This window comes from Leuresthes tenuis, unplaced genomic scaffold (genome assembly GCF_036924035.1).
Source record: "Leuresthes tenuis unplaced genomic scaffold, fLeuTen1.0.hap1 SCAF_9, whole genome shotgun sequence".
Classification (NCBI taxonomy): domain Eukaryota; kingdom Metazoa; phylum Chordata; class Actinopteri; order Atheriniformes; family Atherinopsidae; genus Leuresthes; species Leuresthes tenuis.
In genome coordinates, this window is record NW_027325363.1 from 21,288,642 (window position 1) to 21,304,670 (window position 16,029).

General features: G+C 40.5%; 1 protein-coding gene across 9 annotated transcripts in view; it reads right to left on the reverse strand.

Annotated features, from left to right (window-relative positions):
- The window catches only part of gramd1bb (GRAM domain containing 1Bb), a 126,325-nt gene that overhangs the window by 65,862 nt on the left and 44,434 nt on the right, over nt 1–16,029 (reverse strand). For 7 of the 9 annotated variants that reach the window (XM_072392813.1, XM_072392815.1, XM_072392816.1 and 4 more), the window contains exon 3: nt 14,869–14,958. In XM_072392813.1, coding sequence (XP_072248914.1) covers nt 14,869–14,958 — 90 coding nt within the window. Of the gene's footprint in view, nt 1–2,626; nt 2,860–7,572; nt 7,589–14,868; nt 14,959–16,029 lie in introns of those variants that run through there. The other 2 variants (XM_072392822.1, XM_072392819.1) reach the window with 2 other exon arrangements.

Sequence of the window (16,029 nt, forward strand, 5' to 3'; positions counted from 1 at the left end):
TGTCGACAGAGAGGAGTACTTAATGAATCCTCTTCAGGCGGCGACATCAACAGCTGGCTCAAAATACAGGGTGTGAGATTACATTTGCCACTCGAGCTAAGATTTTTGGGAAAGAGCGAGTAAAAGATAGATGTAGTGTTGTGGGGTTTTTTCAGTGTTTTGGGAAATAAAATGAAAAAAACGGCCGTGACAATTTCAGTTAATTCATTCAAAGGCTGATGTGTGCAGAAAAACAAACGTCCTGTTTGTCTCTAAATGTAATTACAAAGTGTTAAAGAGGTGCTTTATGGTTTAGCATGGGATGCAGCATTTTTATCTTTTTTTTCTCCACTCCATCTAAAGGATATGAAACACTTACAAAGAGTCTTTCTTCAGTTTGAATCACCTCAAGTTTATCCTAATTTGCACAACTAGGGAATATGTAGGCACAAAACATGATGCATCCATTGTGGCATAATGGAACATGGGAGTACCTTTACCTCCCCAGCCTGGACTGACGCAACACGTCGCATCAACTTGGTTAAGACACATAAACTATCATAAATTCTAAAAACACATCCATAAACAAGACGGCAAAGTCAGTTATCTGTAATAACAGCAGACAGTTTAAACTCTCAAGGAGTATTTTTCTGGTTTCCTCAGAGGCTGAGAGTTAAAAAAAAAAAAAGAAAAGGTTTTATTGGGTTTTATTCCCCAGAAAATCCTCAGGTTTTATAATAAAACGAAACTTAAGGTCACGATGGCTTCGATCTCCAGTCTTTCATTCAAATGATGACACTTTCAAAGAGCTCAAAACAATCGCAGCCCGGATTCAGTGGCTAAATGGAACGTTCTGTTAGGAGGTGATAATTACACCCTGCAAAGGCAGTAATAGCCCACAAGGCTGAAATATTTTTTGGATGCTGATATTTGACAAATCCAAAAATCTCAAAACCCACGTTCGCATTTATTTAACTTACATTTGTTTTCTGTATATGTGTACATGTTCTTTTTTTTACAATAAAAGTATTTCTCAAAGCCCAGATGATTTGTGTTGTTCTTTCGATGTACTGTAACAAAAACACGCAGCTGTCATTGGCATTTTAACGTGTCACAGACAGTCCTTTTAAACATTACATTAGATTATACAATGTAGAAGTAAAGAGCTAATGAAAAAAAAAAAACACTGAGACTTTAAAAACTTAGCCCTGAAGAGATACAATAAAACTGACCAAATATTTGTGTTGTTGCCTGCACAAAAACAAGCTAACAGTTTACACAGCCTAACCTCTGTCCTTAGCCGCTTTGCTTATAGTCTATTCATTACCAAACTTCACAACCACTTCCTTACTTTAAGTGGTTTAAAGGGGTTATTAATCATTAACCAGATTGCAGACGAAATGATCTTTTTTTATAAAAGAAAAAGAAAAAGATCTGTATTTAGTGGATTTAATTGTGCAGTGAAAAAAACCCCAAAAACATCTGCTTTATAGATGGCACAAGACTGCGCAGCAGGATTTTCCTTAGAGAAAGGCAGAAGTATGCTTTCGCCACTTTTAATACTCCAATAAAATGTCTCATATCTGAACACATGAATCAATAAAGATTTATCTACACGCACTTCCCTTCAGTCCTCTGTGAAAATCCTTCATGATTCATTTAAAAGCTTAGAGACAGTTACCTGAATGTAGCATAAAGCAGTATTAGGCCTGCCCTGCATCCCTCTCGACAGGCACACTAAATCTAAGCAAATTGCCTTTAATGGACCAGGGGAGCAGAGATCACAGTGGAGACTTACAGGCCGGCTGGAAAATCCCCCTCTGCACAAACGTGTATGTGCATGTGTGTGAGAGGTGGACTGGAGTGGTATATTCTGCCACATCCTGCCCTCATCAGATTATACACAATCAATGTGTTAATTTATCCGTTTGACACGTTTTCTCAGTGAAACCAGCTTCTAAGCAAAAGAATAAGGCAAAACGTGATTTTAATCCCGTTTTATTAACAAATCTCACACTGGCATAGCAAAGAGAAGAAGACTGTAGAAAAAGTAAAACATACAGTCTCAGTGACAGAGCGTCGTGAATGTACAGATGCATAAAACAAACCGTTGCAAAAGGTCGGTCTGATTGTATGAATACTAAAACAACTCTAATGGTAAAAAAAATGAATAAAATTGGCATTTAAAAAGCTGCTGTGGACAGAAACAAGAGCAGGAAAGGTCAGACAGAACAGGACACAGCTGAGCAACAGTACCAGAGGCAAGTGTCATGTGATCTGGTCAGTGCGAGCTACATTAGCACTACATTAACACGTAAATCAGTAGATAATCACTGGTGGATTATCAAAGTGCCATAGGACCACTATTGGATTTCACAGCATACAGGAAGTGAATACAGAATACTGGTACATGCTGTATAGTATATCCCTTTTACTGGTTATTATCCCACTTTTTTAACCATCTTGCATTCTACATCTTGCAGGAAAATTGATATTCTTTCATAAATATTGCAAAAAAAATGATATAAATATAGGCTTTAATCACAGTACATTAAGCTTGGTATTCATTCCATGCACCTAATCTGTTAAGCATGCAGGCTATTTTGCAGTTTGTACTCAATGATAGGTAACAGAAATCCGACCTGACCTTATGTTTGTGCATGGTGAACAGGCTGACACCATCCTGGCCTCTCTCCTGGCTCTCATGGCCCCTCTTCAATCACTGTCTTGCTGTAAAATTACATTTTAACATCATCGCCAAGCCTGAAAATCCCTCTGGTCGCGATCTCGTGCACAGCACATCCAATATCAGGCGGAAGAAAAAAATAACGGCTCTGACATCAGTTGCATGCAGGAGTGATACAGACAGCACTTGATGCCTGCTCAGAAGGCACAGGGCGTGCAGGCTGACCAGACGGCGCCTTCCTGGCAGAAACTACACCGAAGCCATCTTCATTTCCAACAAACCTAGCTGTAGTCAAATTGCTGCTTGTCCTCACGACTATGAACACATGATATTTCAGATTTCAGTCCAGGTGGCGCACAGGGCTCGCTTCCAACCGTTTCACCTCACATCTGCTTTGCTGAACCATGGACGAGCAGTTGTACGAGGGAGGATGGGTCAAGGATGCGAGCGCTCTGATTGGCTGACTGGTCATGGTGTGTGTGTGGGAAGGTTCCTTTGGTAGGCTCCCAGAGAAGGGATCTGTTCGAGGAGGGTGGTCCCTCACCTCTTTTCCTCCACTCCCTTATCAGCCCCCCACCCTGCTACCCCTCGCTCTCTGTGTCTCTCCTCCTTCCCTGTCTTCCTATCTACATGCTGCAGGCACGCATTCGCGGTCCTTAACCGCTGCATCGCAGCATCTTTAAAGAGCCGCATCAGCGATATAATGGCCGCATGAACATCTAAAAATACACACTTGAATATGGAGAAGAGACAGCAGGTACGTCATAACCTCATAGCATCTTACCGATGCAAGAACCCCAGCAAAGTCAACAGGCCAAAAAAAAAGCAATAAAAATTAAGTAGACCACTTGGATCGTTGTTTTCGTTAATATTCTTGTTGCCATTCAGATGTGCCGATGTTACCTTGTGCTTTATAAGAATTGAGGTGGAGCTGATGTACAGGAATCATTTGACACAACTGGCCAAAGGAATCACATATCACTACGACAACAAAAATAATCAGCACTGGCTTTCAAAAACACAAATAACATTTTTTTCCTCAGGACAAACTAAGAAGTTCATGGAAAATACTAGATATTGAAGACATTTTCACAAAGATTTTAAACAAATTTGATAGTCAAATGTGTGAATCACACTAGACTGCACTGACTTATCCTCGTTTGACAGGCATCCACATCAAGTAACTTGGAATTTGCCTATTTTTCGAGTATCATTCATCTAATATGTCTGATCCCTGCTTTTATGAGGCTTCCGTACAAAGTTAAGTGCATGATCATATTATGCTGATCTGCCATCACAAGAGGCTAATGTCTCAAACCACAGACAATGATCAATAATCCAGCAACTGAGAAGGCAGAAAAGCAATGCTGACATTAGAACAAAGGCAGACAGTACAATGCAGGACTGTTTAGGAGAATCTCTGAAGCACAATTCTGACAGTCGGTATAAAGAGCAGATCAAATACTGCCACACAACTCAAATCCACAGTCACTTGGTTTTCTACACAAAAAGTCAGCTCAGTCAAACTCCTCTTTCGAACCAGCAAACTGCAGCGTTTCTAACTGCTCTTTGCATCCTGTCCTTTTTATAAAGCCAGAGAGCTTTTTACATGCATTATTAACAAAACAGCAGTGGAGTTACAAAGAGGCCAGAAACAAAAAGAGCCCCCTTCACAGAAGTTGGCATTCTGGGGAAAAATATCAAACAAAAATGAACAGCTGCGATCTCTGGGCCCTCAGGTGACACTGCAGTTCTGTTGTGGAAATCCCCCCATGGGCCCAAGAACAGCTCTGATAACCACTGTCGGTGAACAGAGATCATTACTGCATCCACAAAATTAAGTTAAAACTCTTCTATGCAGAGAATGGGACAAGGTGATGACAGAGGAAAGGGCTCGGCCACATATGGGAACCAACGCCAGTGTTGGAGAGTAAACGGAGGGTTAAATCCTGGATATGCACACCTTCGTCTTTAAATATACAGGAATGGAATCACAGTCAAGGATGTCATTATGCTGGCTGTATTTCAGTGTTACAGGATATGTGTTATAAAGGAAGAGTGCTACTATTCCTACAAACCCTGTGAAACAGCCCAATACTCAAACGGCTTAACGGTTTTTCTTTTTCATTAAAAAAACAAACAAAACAGTGATGACATGTTCTTCACAGAGATCAGAACTTCTCGTGTGCATCGCAGCTATATCACACTAAACAAAGGTACATGTGCCATCACAGGGATCGTCATCATCCCAGAACCCCACTTCCTCCTAGGCACAATTCCCAAAGACAAAATGTATTTCAAACTAAAGGATATACTCGAAAAAAATCGAAATCTTTAAACATTTGTTTGCCCAACTCTAGATTTTTCAGCTGCAAGTATTTCCTGCGCTGCATTCAACAGCATGAGATTACGAGTCCGCCTTCTACTTTCTCCTGTCCTCTCTGTCTCAAACACAGTCTATAAACAAAGACATGGCAGGCTTCTGCCCTACACTGCAGGTTTGGTCGACGGATATTTTTGCAGATCGTTCAGATTGACTTTGATGACAGGTTGGGTGTGCCTGGATAAATAAAAATTAAATAAGACGTCTAATTTGCACATCGCTGCTGTGCCATATGCCTATTAATATTCACAGCCAGAGAAATATAACACCGTCTACGTCATAATATCGTCGTCTAAAAAATAAACATGCCTTTGCACAACCATGCAGGAAGGTACCTTTAGCACTTCAGTGCAACTCTGGACTGATCAACAGACAAACACTGCACTGCAGTTAAAGAGCTCTTCTACATCAAATCGGTGTGAAGCACCACTGGCAATAAATGGCTTTCTGTTGGATTTCGTCACGTCGCCACCGTCTGATCAAACAAATTGGAACATGAACACGCAGCAAAGACAAATCTTCCAACTGCTGGCCAGGACGTGCAATCTGTGCCTGTGTAAGAAAGCATAACTTGCCAAAGCAGTCGGGTGGAGGTACGTAAGTCATACAACAAGGAAAATCGGAAGACCGTGTACATAAAAAAAAGAATGGAAACAAAACATATCAGCATGTGTTTTTTGGTGATATCCAAAAGCTGCTCTTTCTGGCAGGATTATCAGTTGATCTCCAGTTTCTTCACTCCACATGGCCACATTGTTGTGAGCAGTGTTGCCTTCTACCGTCACTGCTAACCTGCTTCTCACACACTCATCCATGTGCCGAACAGCCAGTCAGAGTGAGCTCTCTCACCAACCAGCCGCAATGCTGATTCTGAAGCTGAATGGGCTGGAAAAACGAAAAATGGCAACGGAGCGCGCACAACAACATTACATTTGAGACGTTCCAAGCCCGTCTGAAGGCCGATTGTCACTTTGCTGTAAAAGGCCCCTGAGAAAGAAGCAACACCGAAACGTTTTAAAAGGGCTGCAGAACATCAGCGCCGTCAAGATGCAAGAACATTTCAGCCTTCTCTGGGCCCAAGTTCACAAAGGTCAGGAGCAACATATGCTGCCAGTGTCTTTTTCTTGTGTATTTCAACAGAATAATGCCAAAGCACAGATTTTTCACATCATGTTCATGTATTATAGATATATCCATGACGTGATTCGATTTATCAGATTGGTAGAATAACAACAAGGTTACTGACTCAAATCAGCTTTTAAAATCTTGCGTGCGGTACAACAAAGGAACATCCATCCATCCAGATTTCTCCATGCTCAATAGTGACACAGCACCAATCTGATTACGCCTCTGTTTTTTTTTTTCCCAAAGTCAAATGCAACAGTGCAATTAGTAAATAAATGCTGAGGTATGTAAGTGGAGAAAATACAACCCATCATGACAGTAAACAACTACTGCATTGACAGACATTGTACCAAATACTGGAGTACAGAGACTCCTAGTGGTTTAATACTGGACTGGTGTGCTAGTCCCCCTACTTGCGTGACTGACCACTTAAAGCATACCAGACCAGACACACACACATACCACAGCCCACGCACACACTCACGCATAAACAAATACACCAGTTCATTCAGCGCAGAGAAAATGTGCAGGACAAAATTAGCACTCACAAAGCAAACAGTCTTCATGGTGATGGCCAAATAGCACTTCCTGCATGAAGCAACAGGACACAAATCTGCAGGTCCAAAGGCTGACATACCCTTATTCACTCTCACACAGTGCCAAGAGATGAGATGTAAGCTAATGCAAGTGGAGGAAACAAAGCATTTGAAAAAAAAAATTGAGATGAAGATGATGCAACATGGAGTGAATTACAAAATTAGAAACCTGTCCTATGTGTTTTTCTAATTATGCATTCATGTGAAATACAGACTCTTATGGATTGTCAACTTCTCTCCCACAAAGTTAATCCCAGAAGAACAGCTACTCAGCCAAGTAGCATTTCACATGTGGTGCACTGAAAGGCTCACGTCACTGCTGATCACACTCACCCTTCCCGCTTATGCTAGTGCCTTTTTGCTCAAGGACTGGTGCTGAGTCTCTTGTGACAGCACAGCTTTCACTCCCCGAAGAAAGAAGTGCCTGTGCCCACGGTGTGCATCCACAGTGCTGACCTGCCGCTGGCTGGCTAACTAACGGACCAAAAGCTCCACAATGGTGTCCAACTCACAAAGCCCTGTTTGTGTCTGATGTTGTTTGTCCAATAAAAGCAAACAAAGGCATTCCATGGCTTGCAACTGTATTCACTGCTGGTCTCTCCAAATGTAAAGCGTATTCAAACACCTTAGTTGGGCGGACAAAGCCACGAATCTGTGTCACATGCAGCGTGGGCGGGCCGGGGCACATGGGGTGACAACAAGGCCATCCCACTGTACCCTGTACTGTATGCATATGATCACTAGCATGGGTGCATGACCACACTTATGTGGGTAAAACAGGAGTGGTCGGAAAGCAGGCTTACCTGATTTTGTCCGCTGCACTGTCAGACCTGCACAGGAGAGAGACAGCTCAGTCATGACGACTACTACATCCACTGCTTGCACACAGACAATTACCAAATGGTTGGCACCACATTTTAATCGCATTTGTTCCATGCTCACGAGCTTCTCAACCGTAACTCCTCCTTCATACGGACTCAACACACAGTATGGATCACACGTGTTCCTGCACAGCAAGTTGAAAACAATCCAGCGCTGCAGTAACACTGAAGAATTATTATTATCTCTTTTAAAAAGCTTTTAAAAAGGAAAAAAATAACAAAAACAGATATTGGTGGGCCCAAAATGATAACCTAAATCTACAGAGCCATTACTGAACTATGTGATTGACCATATGACACAAAAATCTGACTATAGTATAGAAAGTACAGATGCATCCATTGCAAATTTCCTGGCTAATACCAACCCCCCCCCTTTTTTTTAAAGGCCTCGCCTGCCGATTCAAAATTTGTCCGATTCCAATTTTCTGTGCAAGAAGTAAGAACTGCACACAGTATCATTTTTTGTAATTGTTGTATACATTCTATTTAAAACTGCACCAGACAACAGGCACCTTCTCCAAGTGTTCCTATTATCTGAAGTGAAGCATTACAGCACACCTCTCCTTTATGCACCAGAGTTAAGGTCCTGAGACGACTCCTTCTCTTCACTTATGGCATTCTTTCACCTAATCATTTAAACAATAATTGCCAGAAATTGTCTTAAGGTGAATGATGCATCTACTGACTAACAACATACAAAAAAATTGGGGAGGGGAGGCAATAAAAGATTGGATATTGACTAATAGTTGCATTATTAATATGGAAGTAAAAGATATGACAACAGCCAGTTACCAGGCTGCTTGTGTGCTGCTAACTGATGACAAATAGCCTTCTTTTACACTGGTTTTAAAACAAACATGTACACCAGCACATGTCAACAGATGGGCACCAAAAATGTGATCAGTCTAATATAAAAAGTTTGAACTTTATCAGGTGAGAGCGGCAAAATGGGACAATGTCACTAAAAGAGTGTCAATTAATCACATTCATACAACTATATAATTGCAACAGGGGCTATGTAGAATGCATACAGTACACGGCTGACATAGATCCCACACACTTTGTATCAATCACATTGCAGACAGTCTTCTTATTGCAGGGATGATATAAATGCAACAAAAAAGTCAACACAATCAAGGACTTTCACAGCCAGAACTATCTTCTGTGCACTATGAAAGAAGTCTAGAGTGCTCTGCATAGGTTGAATGCTGATTGGTTGAAAAATAGCCTTTTACAAGAAAGGGAATGACAATAGCAGAGTTCCCCACAAAGGGGCAGAGACCATGAAACAACCGTAAACCAACAAGTGAGCTTGGGAACCATAGACATGATTGCACTGGACATTCAGTTTTACTCCTCTACAAAGCAGTTGGTTTGCTTTGACTTGTATTTCAGATGCCAGGTATAAGATGAATGACTGACAACAGTTAAAAAAATAATAGATTACATAATAAAAATAAATAAAATATAGGAGCCTACATTTCAGAATACCCAACTAATTTTTGACAATTCTTCAAAGTGGGAACAAAAAGCTGCTCTATCCTAAGTAAAAGTGTGACCACAAAGCTATGTTTGCTGTCTAAAAAACATGAGACTATATCAGAAGGAAAACACTTGGGCTTTTCTGAATTCAACCTGTTACAGGGCATGCAATGTTTAGCCTAAGAAGTAGCAGTGTTGGAGAGGAACCGGTTTTGATTAAACCAGTGGGAAAATGTAGCAAAATGTGTAACTATAGGTAACCATACTTTGGCTAATTTCAAAAGTTTCCAAAGTCTGAGTTGAGCAAATTCAGAGATTTGCATGGAAAAACGTTAGATGGGTTTGACAGTAGTTGTTAAAAACTGTTAAAAAAGCCGACAACTGTGGAAAAATATTCACTGAATTTTGGAGATGGACCCTTAAACAATGTTTTATCAGTTTTCTATTCAGGATTTTTTGGTCAGCTAACTCCAGCCATAACACTGTAATATTTTAAATTGGCCTACAACAATGCATTAGCCTGGGACTAACAACTAGCTAGCTAACTATTCTGACTTCTTCAGAAAAATGTGCCTGGATGCCAGAATTTGCAGAACCTGGGCTGTCTACAAACAAAAAAAGTGGACTCATTTTGTGAAGAGTGGATGCAAAATGCAAAAAATTGAATTGAATTGAATTGAATTGAATTGAATTGAATTGAATACAGCGACACCACAGATCTGGCAATACACCAGATCATAAAATCAGATCTGTACTTTGTGGATTGAAGGGTCAAGTTAAAAATCTTCCTACGCAGATACAAGGCTGTTTGTGCATCGGATTTTCTGGAGATACTACACACCAACGATTCATTTTGTGAAGAGCCCACAGCGTAGTCGGGAGTCAGGAGACACTCTGATAAAGAGTTGAGGATCATCACTAACACCCACCTCATTTTTTACCAGGTAGTTTTACAAACTTTTACCAGAGACATCTGGGATTAGGGGGTACACCGAAACATTGTTGCCACTGAATCCTCCATAGGACATACCTGCCATGAGAAAGTAAGTTCCAGTTTAATAATGTAGATAACGCCAACAAACTTTCCAAAAGCGGAAAGTGACCAAAATATTCAGTATATGCAATGTGCGTTTATTGGTTAAAAGTTGTTTTTCTCTGGGATCTGGGTGGACACACCACTAGCGCTTGAGTGCAGAGAACACTGCTAATGTTCTTATGACTTTAATCTGATTTCATTTAGTTGGTGACTGCATTAATCATTCATGTTTGGCTGAGTGGTTAAAATAATGATATACATGTCTGTGATGGGAAAAGGGTTGCCGCTATACTAGAATTTTCAACTTGATACGTTTAACCAGGAAAATACTCATTTCAATACCACAGAGGGAAAAACAGCTAATTAGGATGTATAAAATGTTTAGAATCAACAAGGCACTTGATCAGCTTTTTAAAAATTTCATTTTAATTAAAAAACAGAAACTCTTTGGAACTTTTTCGTTCTCATACTTTTATCTTGACTGTATTGCTGACATTGGCTGTTATTTGGTAAGAAACAAACCAGAGAAATGACAAAAATCCCCATATTTCTGTTGTAAGTGAAAGCAAAAGTGTCAGAGTAAAGTTGTTCCTCACAAGAAAAAACCCATTAAGGTCGAATAAACAGATAAATAGACAACCTAATATCAATCCATTCTCCTAAAAGAACCCATCAGTTTAGAATTTCTTTTGGCTAAATTGTCTGTTCATTTCCAAAACATCCGTCAGTTATGTTGTTAAGATGGAATAAATGTTAGTTTGTTGAGTTGCCTGTTGACCCGAGATATTTGGTTGACACATCAGTCACTTTCAATGGGCTGCAGAAGGACTCTGATATCAATTTAGGCTCTGCCTTTACAGCGTGGTTGGATATACTGAATTTTATTGTCATTTCTTTCTCTTCAGCAGACTGTTTAGTTGATTCCTGCCTTTCAAAGCTGGAGATAGACCCGCTTCTGTTCATCAGTGAATTAGTTTCTGCAGAGTTCATGGAAGTTTGTGACAACAAACTACAGATCCCATCAAATATTGGGCTCGCAGCAATCGTAGATTATTGAGTTGGAATTGAGCTCCCTCCTTTGAAATATTTTTATCTTACAAACTGCGTGACCATTCGATATCTGAAGGAGAAGGTCTTTGCCTGCTGATTTCATATCATATCCTCACCAATAGCTTGTGACTGTCCTGTCACAGGTCTGAGTGCTTGCTTCTTTTGAAAAATGAACCGACAGCTCAGACAGGAAGATGAATACCCACACAGTTTCAATTGTTTGAAGATTTTCGCCCCCTTCTGGCAGACAGATAAAGAAAGAAATAAACAAACACTAGGCATTTTTCCAAGTCACAATGGTGTGTCTCACTGCAGCAGTCTACAAGTCACAGTCTGAGGCTCTTAAACAACAAAACCAACGTTACGTTAGCTGTATGCTGGCGACAGCAACCAGCTCTCTGCTGTAAACTCAACAGTGTTAAGCTGCATTGAGGGGAGGAGTCGTGTGTTTGTGTGCTCTGTGAAGTCAACTGGAAGAGGTGAAGAAGGCGCCGTTTGCTTCTGTACTGCTGCAAATGACCATTGATTAGTATCAGAGTATAATAACGATGGACATGACAAACTCAGATAAATGTCTGTTTCCCTCTGACTTTAAAGGGGTTAGATTCATGCAGAAAGCAGAGGGAAACCACAATGCACCCTGAAATGGGACCATCAATCATCCGAAGTAGACTTTGTGTGAGTCAGAATATCACAAGTGTGAACATGGGCATAATTATATCTCATCATATATTAATAGAGTTACAATACACTGTGTTTATTCATCAACATTCACAATTAAATTATAGATGTCTAAATAAAGGATATTTGGATAATGTCCATCTTTCGAACGTGCCCGTGTTAGGTGTATGGTTTTATACAGGAATGTTAATATAGCTGCTATGATATCTTTAAAGCAACTAAGAAGGAAGGGGTAAAGTGTAGTATCCCTTTTAATGCATGACCTGTGTTGAATTAATTCACATACACTCGCAACATTATAGGCTGACATGAAGTGATGGCAGGTGAAATGATGTTGATTCACAACTCCCAATCATACACTGCATCATCTTCACTGATGACTCATATTACACTCACTTAGCAAAGTCACATTGTGATATTACATAACACTATCTGCAGCTATAGTGGAGGAGTTGCACTGAGCTGAAGCATCAGCTGCAAAAACATGACCAAATAAATAAATAAATCAAGCAAGTCTTCATGTCATCAACTGAATTTCATCACTTTCTCTCCCCTAACCTCCACGGATGCCGTGATTGCCTGGCACAGGCAGCTCAAACAACAGCGAGAGGCAGATGTTAGCTGACAGCCTGATGTCAGCTCACCAGAACACGCAGCTGCACACGGAAGCACACGGAGTAAACTGCAGCACATCGCACAAACAGGAAGATGCAGTGAGAGCAAAGCAGGACCGACAGACATGGAGACAGTGGCACAGGTGGAGTTTGGGAAAAGGCAGCGGCACAGCCTCCGATGCAGCTGATTTTACCTGCAGAGGAGACATGACATTCCGTGCCCTCTAAATCCGGCTACAGAACGCTGCTCTCCCTGCAGCTGCTGCAGACGCCCTTCACTAGCTAACACCAGCACAGCAAAGAGAAGAGCAGCAAAATATCCCATAGGTTTAAGAGGTGCTGTTCCTAACTCGAGCAAGTGGAGACACTGAGCCGGAAGAATGTACGGGAGGGAGAGCCAGAGAGTGGAGCGCAGAGAGGGGGGCAGGAGAGGGAGAAAGAGAGAGATCGCTAAGTAGTCGGTTATGAGCAGGCTCGATAGCTACAGGTCCTTGTCTGTACAGCCGGTGACTATTAATTCTGGATATAATCGAATGACTGTTACGTATTTCTATGTTTTCCATATGTAACAAATACAATCATGCATTATCAAAAACATGAAATCAGCAAAAGCAGAAGAGGAAATCTTGGCCCATTTCCGCGCCTTGTGTTTTCTTAAGAAGACTGTAATATATTAGTTTAATTGTCATGTACAATACCTTTGTTAAACTGTAAGCTTAGCAAAGTTTACTGAAGCTGCGGCGCAGATGTCCTTTTGCAAGAAAGGAATATGCATATAAAATAACATTTTATTGTGTATCATCTTATTAGCAAAACCTTTTGACTTTAAGTTGTATCCCCGCTGTTACTGTTTGTATTCACAATAGTGTTGTAGTAATCGAGACCGGTCTTGGTCTCGAGACCAGTTTCGGCACATGGAGAGGAAGCATAAAAGAAGGTAAGCTGAGTGTAAGTGAGATTTAGTGAATACTAGCTAAACACGTTGGCTAACCATGTGAAAATGCTTCAGGACACAGGTTTCATTTGTTTGCTGGTTATTTACAGCCTTGCTAGGCGCACAAGCACATTAGCACATCACCTCACTGCATTAGCTAACTCAGTGTTTCTCAATTCCGGTCCTCATGACCCACTGGCCTGCATGTTTCCCTCCTCCACCACACCTGATTCAAATGAATGGCTCCTTATCAGGCCACTGCAGAGCTTGATGACGAGCTGATCAAATTTAGAGTAGAAATACAAATAAAGTAGGTTTTTCATTTATTAGAATGCAAATAAAGCTGTCAAATTACATCAAATCTAAAACTTAGCTGCAAGAGTGAAAACTAGTTCAGAAACGCTGTTTTGGTAAACTGAAGATTCTGTTTTTGTGTAAAAGTTTACTCACTAGCAAACAATCTTTTGGGTATTACGCATGTTGAGTACAATTTCCAACTCCAAAATGTGCAACTGGTGATGCTTAGAAAGAATGACAAAAAGACCAAAGAGAATTTTTTATATTTATCTATCTCCAATATCTCGTAGGATCAGGCGTGTTGGCATTGAATTACTCACTGATAACATCAGAATATATGTCTCTGCTTCCTTTTCTCTGTAAACAAGGCTGCAATACAAGAAAAACATTTGCGTACTGCCACAAAAAAATCTTTTTTTTTCTTTCCTGATACATGCAAATCTCTTGGTAGGTTAAGGCTCACACACACACACACACCCGACAGATTCCCATCCTGTTCAGTTACTGTTTTAATGTCTCAGCATGTCACCGTTGCTGCTGAAACAACCGCAAAACCCGCAGCTGAGATGAACTAATGATACAGATTGTTTTCTCAACTCAAAGTGAGCTCTGGAGAAGCAGAAACACCAGTCAATGCAGATGTTACATGTGGCTAATTTTAGGTGACTGGTAAATAGGAACAAACTTGTGAAAAGGGAAACATTATAATAACAATATTGTGTTTGCACAGCTTTCTGTCTGTCAAAGAGCCCTCTACTGCCTTTTGTAGTTCACTGAGTGGTATTAACAAGTTCCATGTAATTCCATTTTCACAATCTGAGTACCCACCAAGACAAATAATGTGTTCAGAATCAAATAACGAAGCACAGAAATCCAATTTGCCTGATCAGAACTAGTAGCAGGAAAACAAACTCCCCTCTAGTAGACTTTAATTTACAGTATTATCACTGTTAAAGAGGTAAAAACAGAACGACTATGACAACTGTGAATTCAAACTCTTAACACTGTTCTGTGGTTTTCCATTTTATCTTTGCAACAAGAACCAGGAGCTGTTTTTCACGAGTGTAAAGCGAGCTCTGTGCAGACGGAAGCATAACGAACAACATACAACACACATTGCTCACCTCTCCTCTCGGATCAATGGCGTCAAGAAGCGAGTGTAGTCATCTTCATGGCTGCTCTGCAGACTGCTTTGCTGGCTGCTTTGCTGGCTGCTGTGCGGTGAAGAGAAATCACACGATGTAATGTGCTCAAGAAAAACATTTGTCCCCACAAACAGAACTAAAACAAAATACAAAGAAAAGACAGAAACAAGACCAGAAAACTAATTCAGAAACATTTTAGTTGATTCTTAACATTGTTTTGAACTTCCTAAGTATAGAAGTCTGTCAAAGTGCCTGCAACTTAGGAGTCGAACATATACGTCTAATGACACAGTGAAACACTCACCTTATAGAGTGTACAACTTCTGTCAATACTGATCCAATCCCCTCCTTGCACATTTTCAGTGATAACACTAGATGGGGCTATATGACACTGGCTAAGCAAAAGGAAACAGCTCTAGTTTTGGTTATTGACGTGTGAATAAATGAATTAATGTAAAGAAAAACATGATTCCCCATAAAAGGGGAATAGTGAAGCACCAAGAAATGTTTTGAATAATGACATCTGTGGCTGAATTTTGACCAAAAATAATGCAGAAGTTCAAGTTTAGACTTGTAAAAGCTGCTTAATTTTCTGTTCAGTTATTGAGTCCGGGACAATAAGCCTCCCCTTTAGATAAAGGTTGCAGTATGGACACTGCAGTTGCTCCCCCTTGTTTTATGAAATACTTGCTTGTGTTTGTCTTGTTTGACCTGACACACATTTATGGAGTAACTCTTTTCAGGCTACACTTCACACAACAAACGGTTGGTCCTAAGGTATTTATCAGTTTCTGACATGGTGAAAGCTGTTCTTCAACCACATCACAAACATTTAATTATTCTTTTGATGACCACCGTGACATTTCCTCACCTGCATCCACTGAGCCAGCCCCTCTGGGGAGGCCCACCTCACACTTCTAATACATTCGACGGAGTATAAACTACAAATCACACAGCAGAGCAATAGCCATCACTTTTTTTCTTATAGCGGAAGATTTCCCTATTTCAAGATTGCACTTGTCATTCCATTCATACTGTGACATTTAAGAATAAAGCCCTTCTGTTGGAGAACATCTTCATTAATTCACACACTCGCATTGCATGATGCCCTGATCCATTTCCTTTACAGCACTGGGCTTT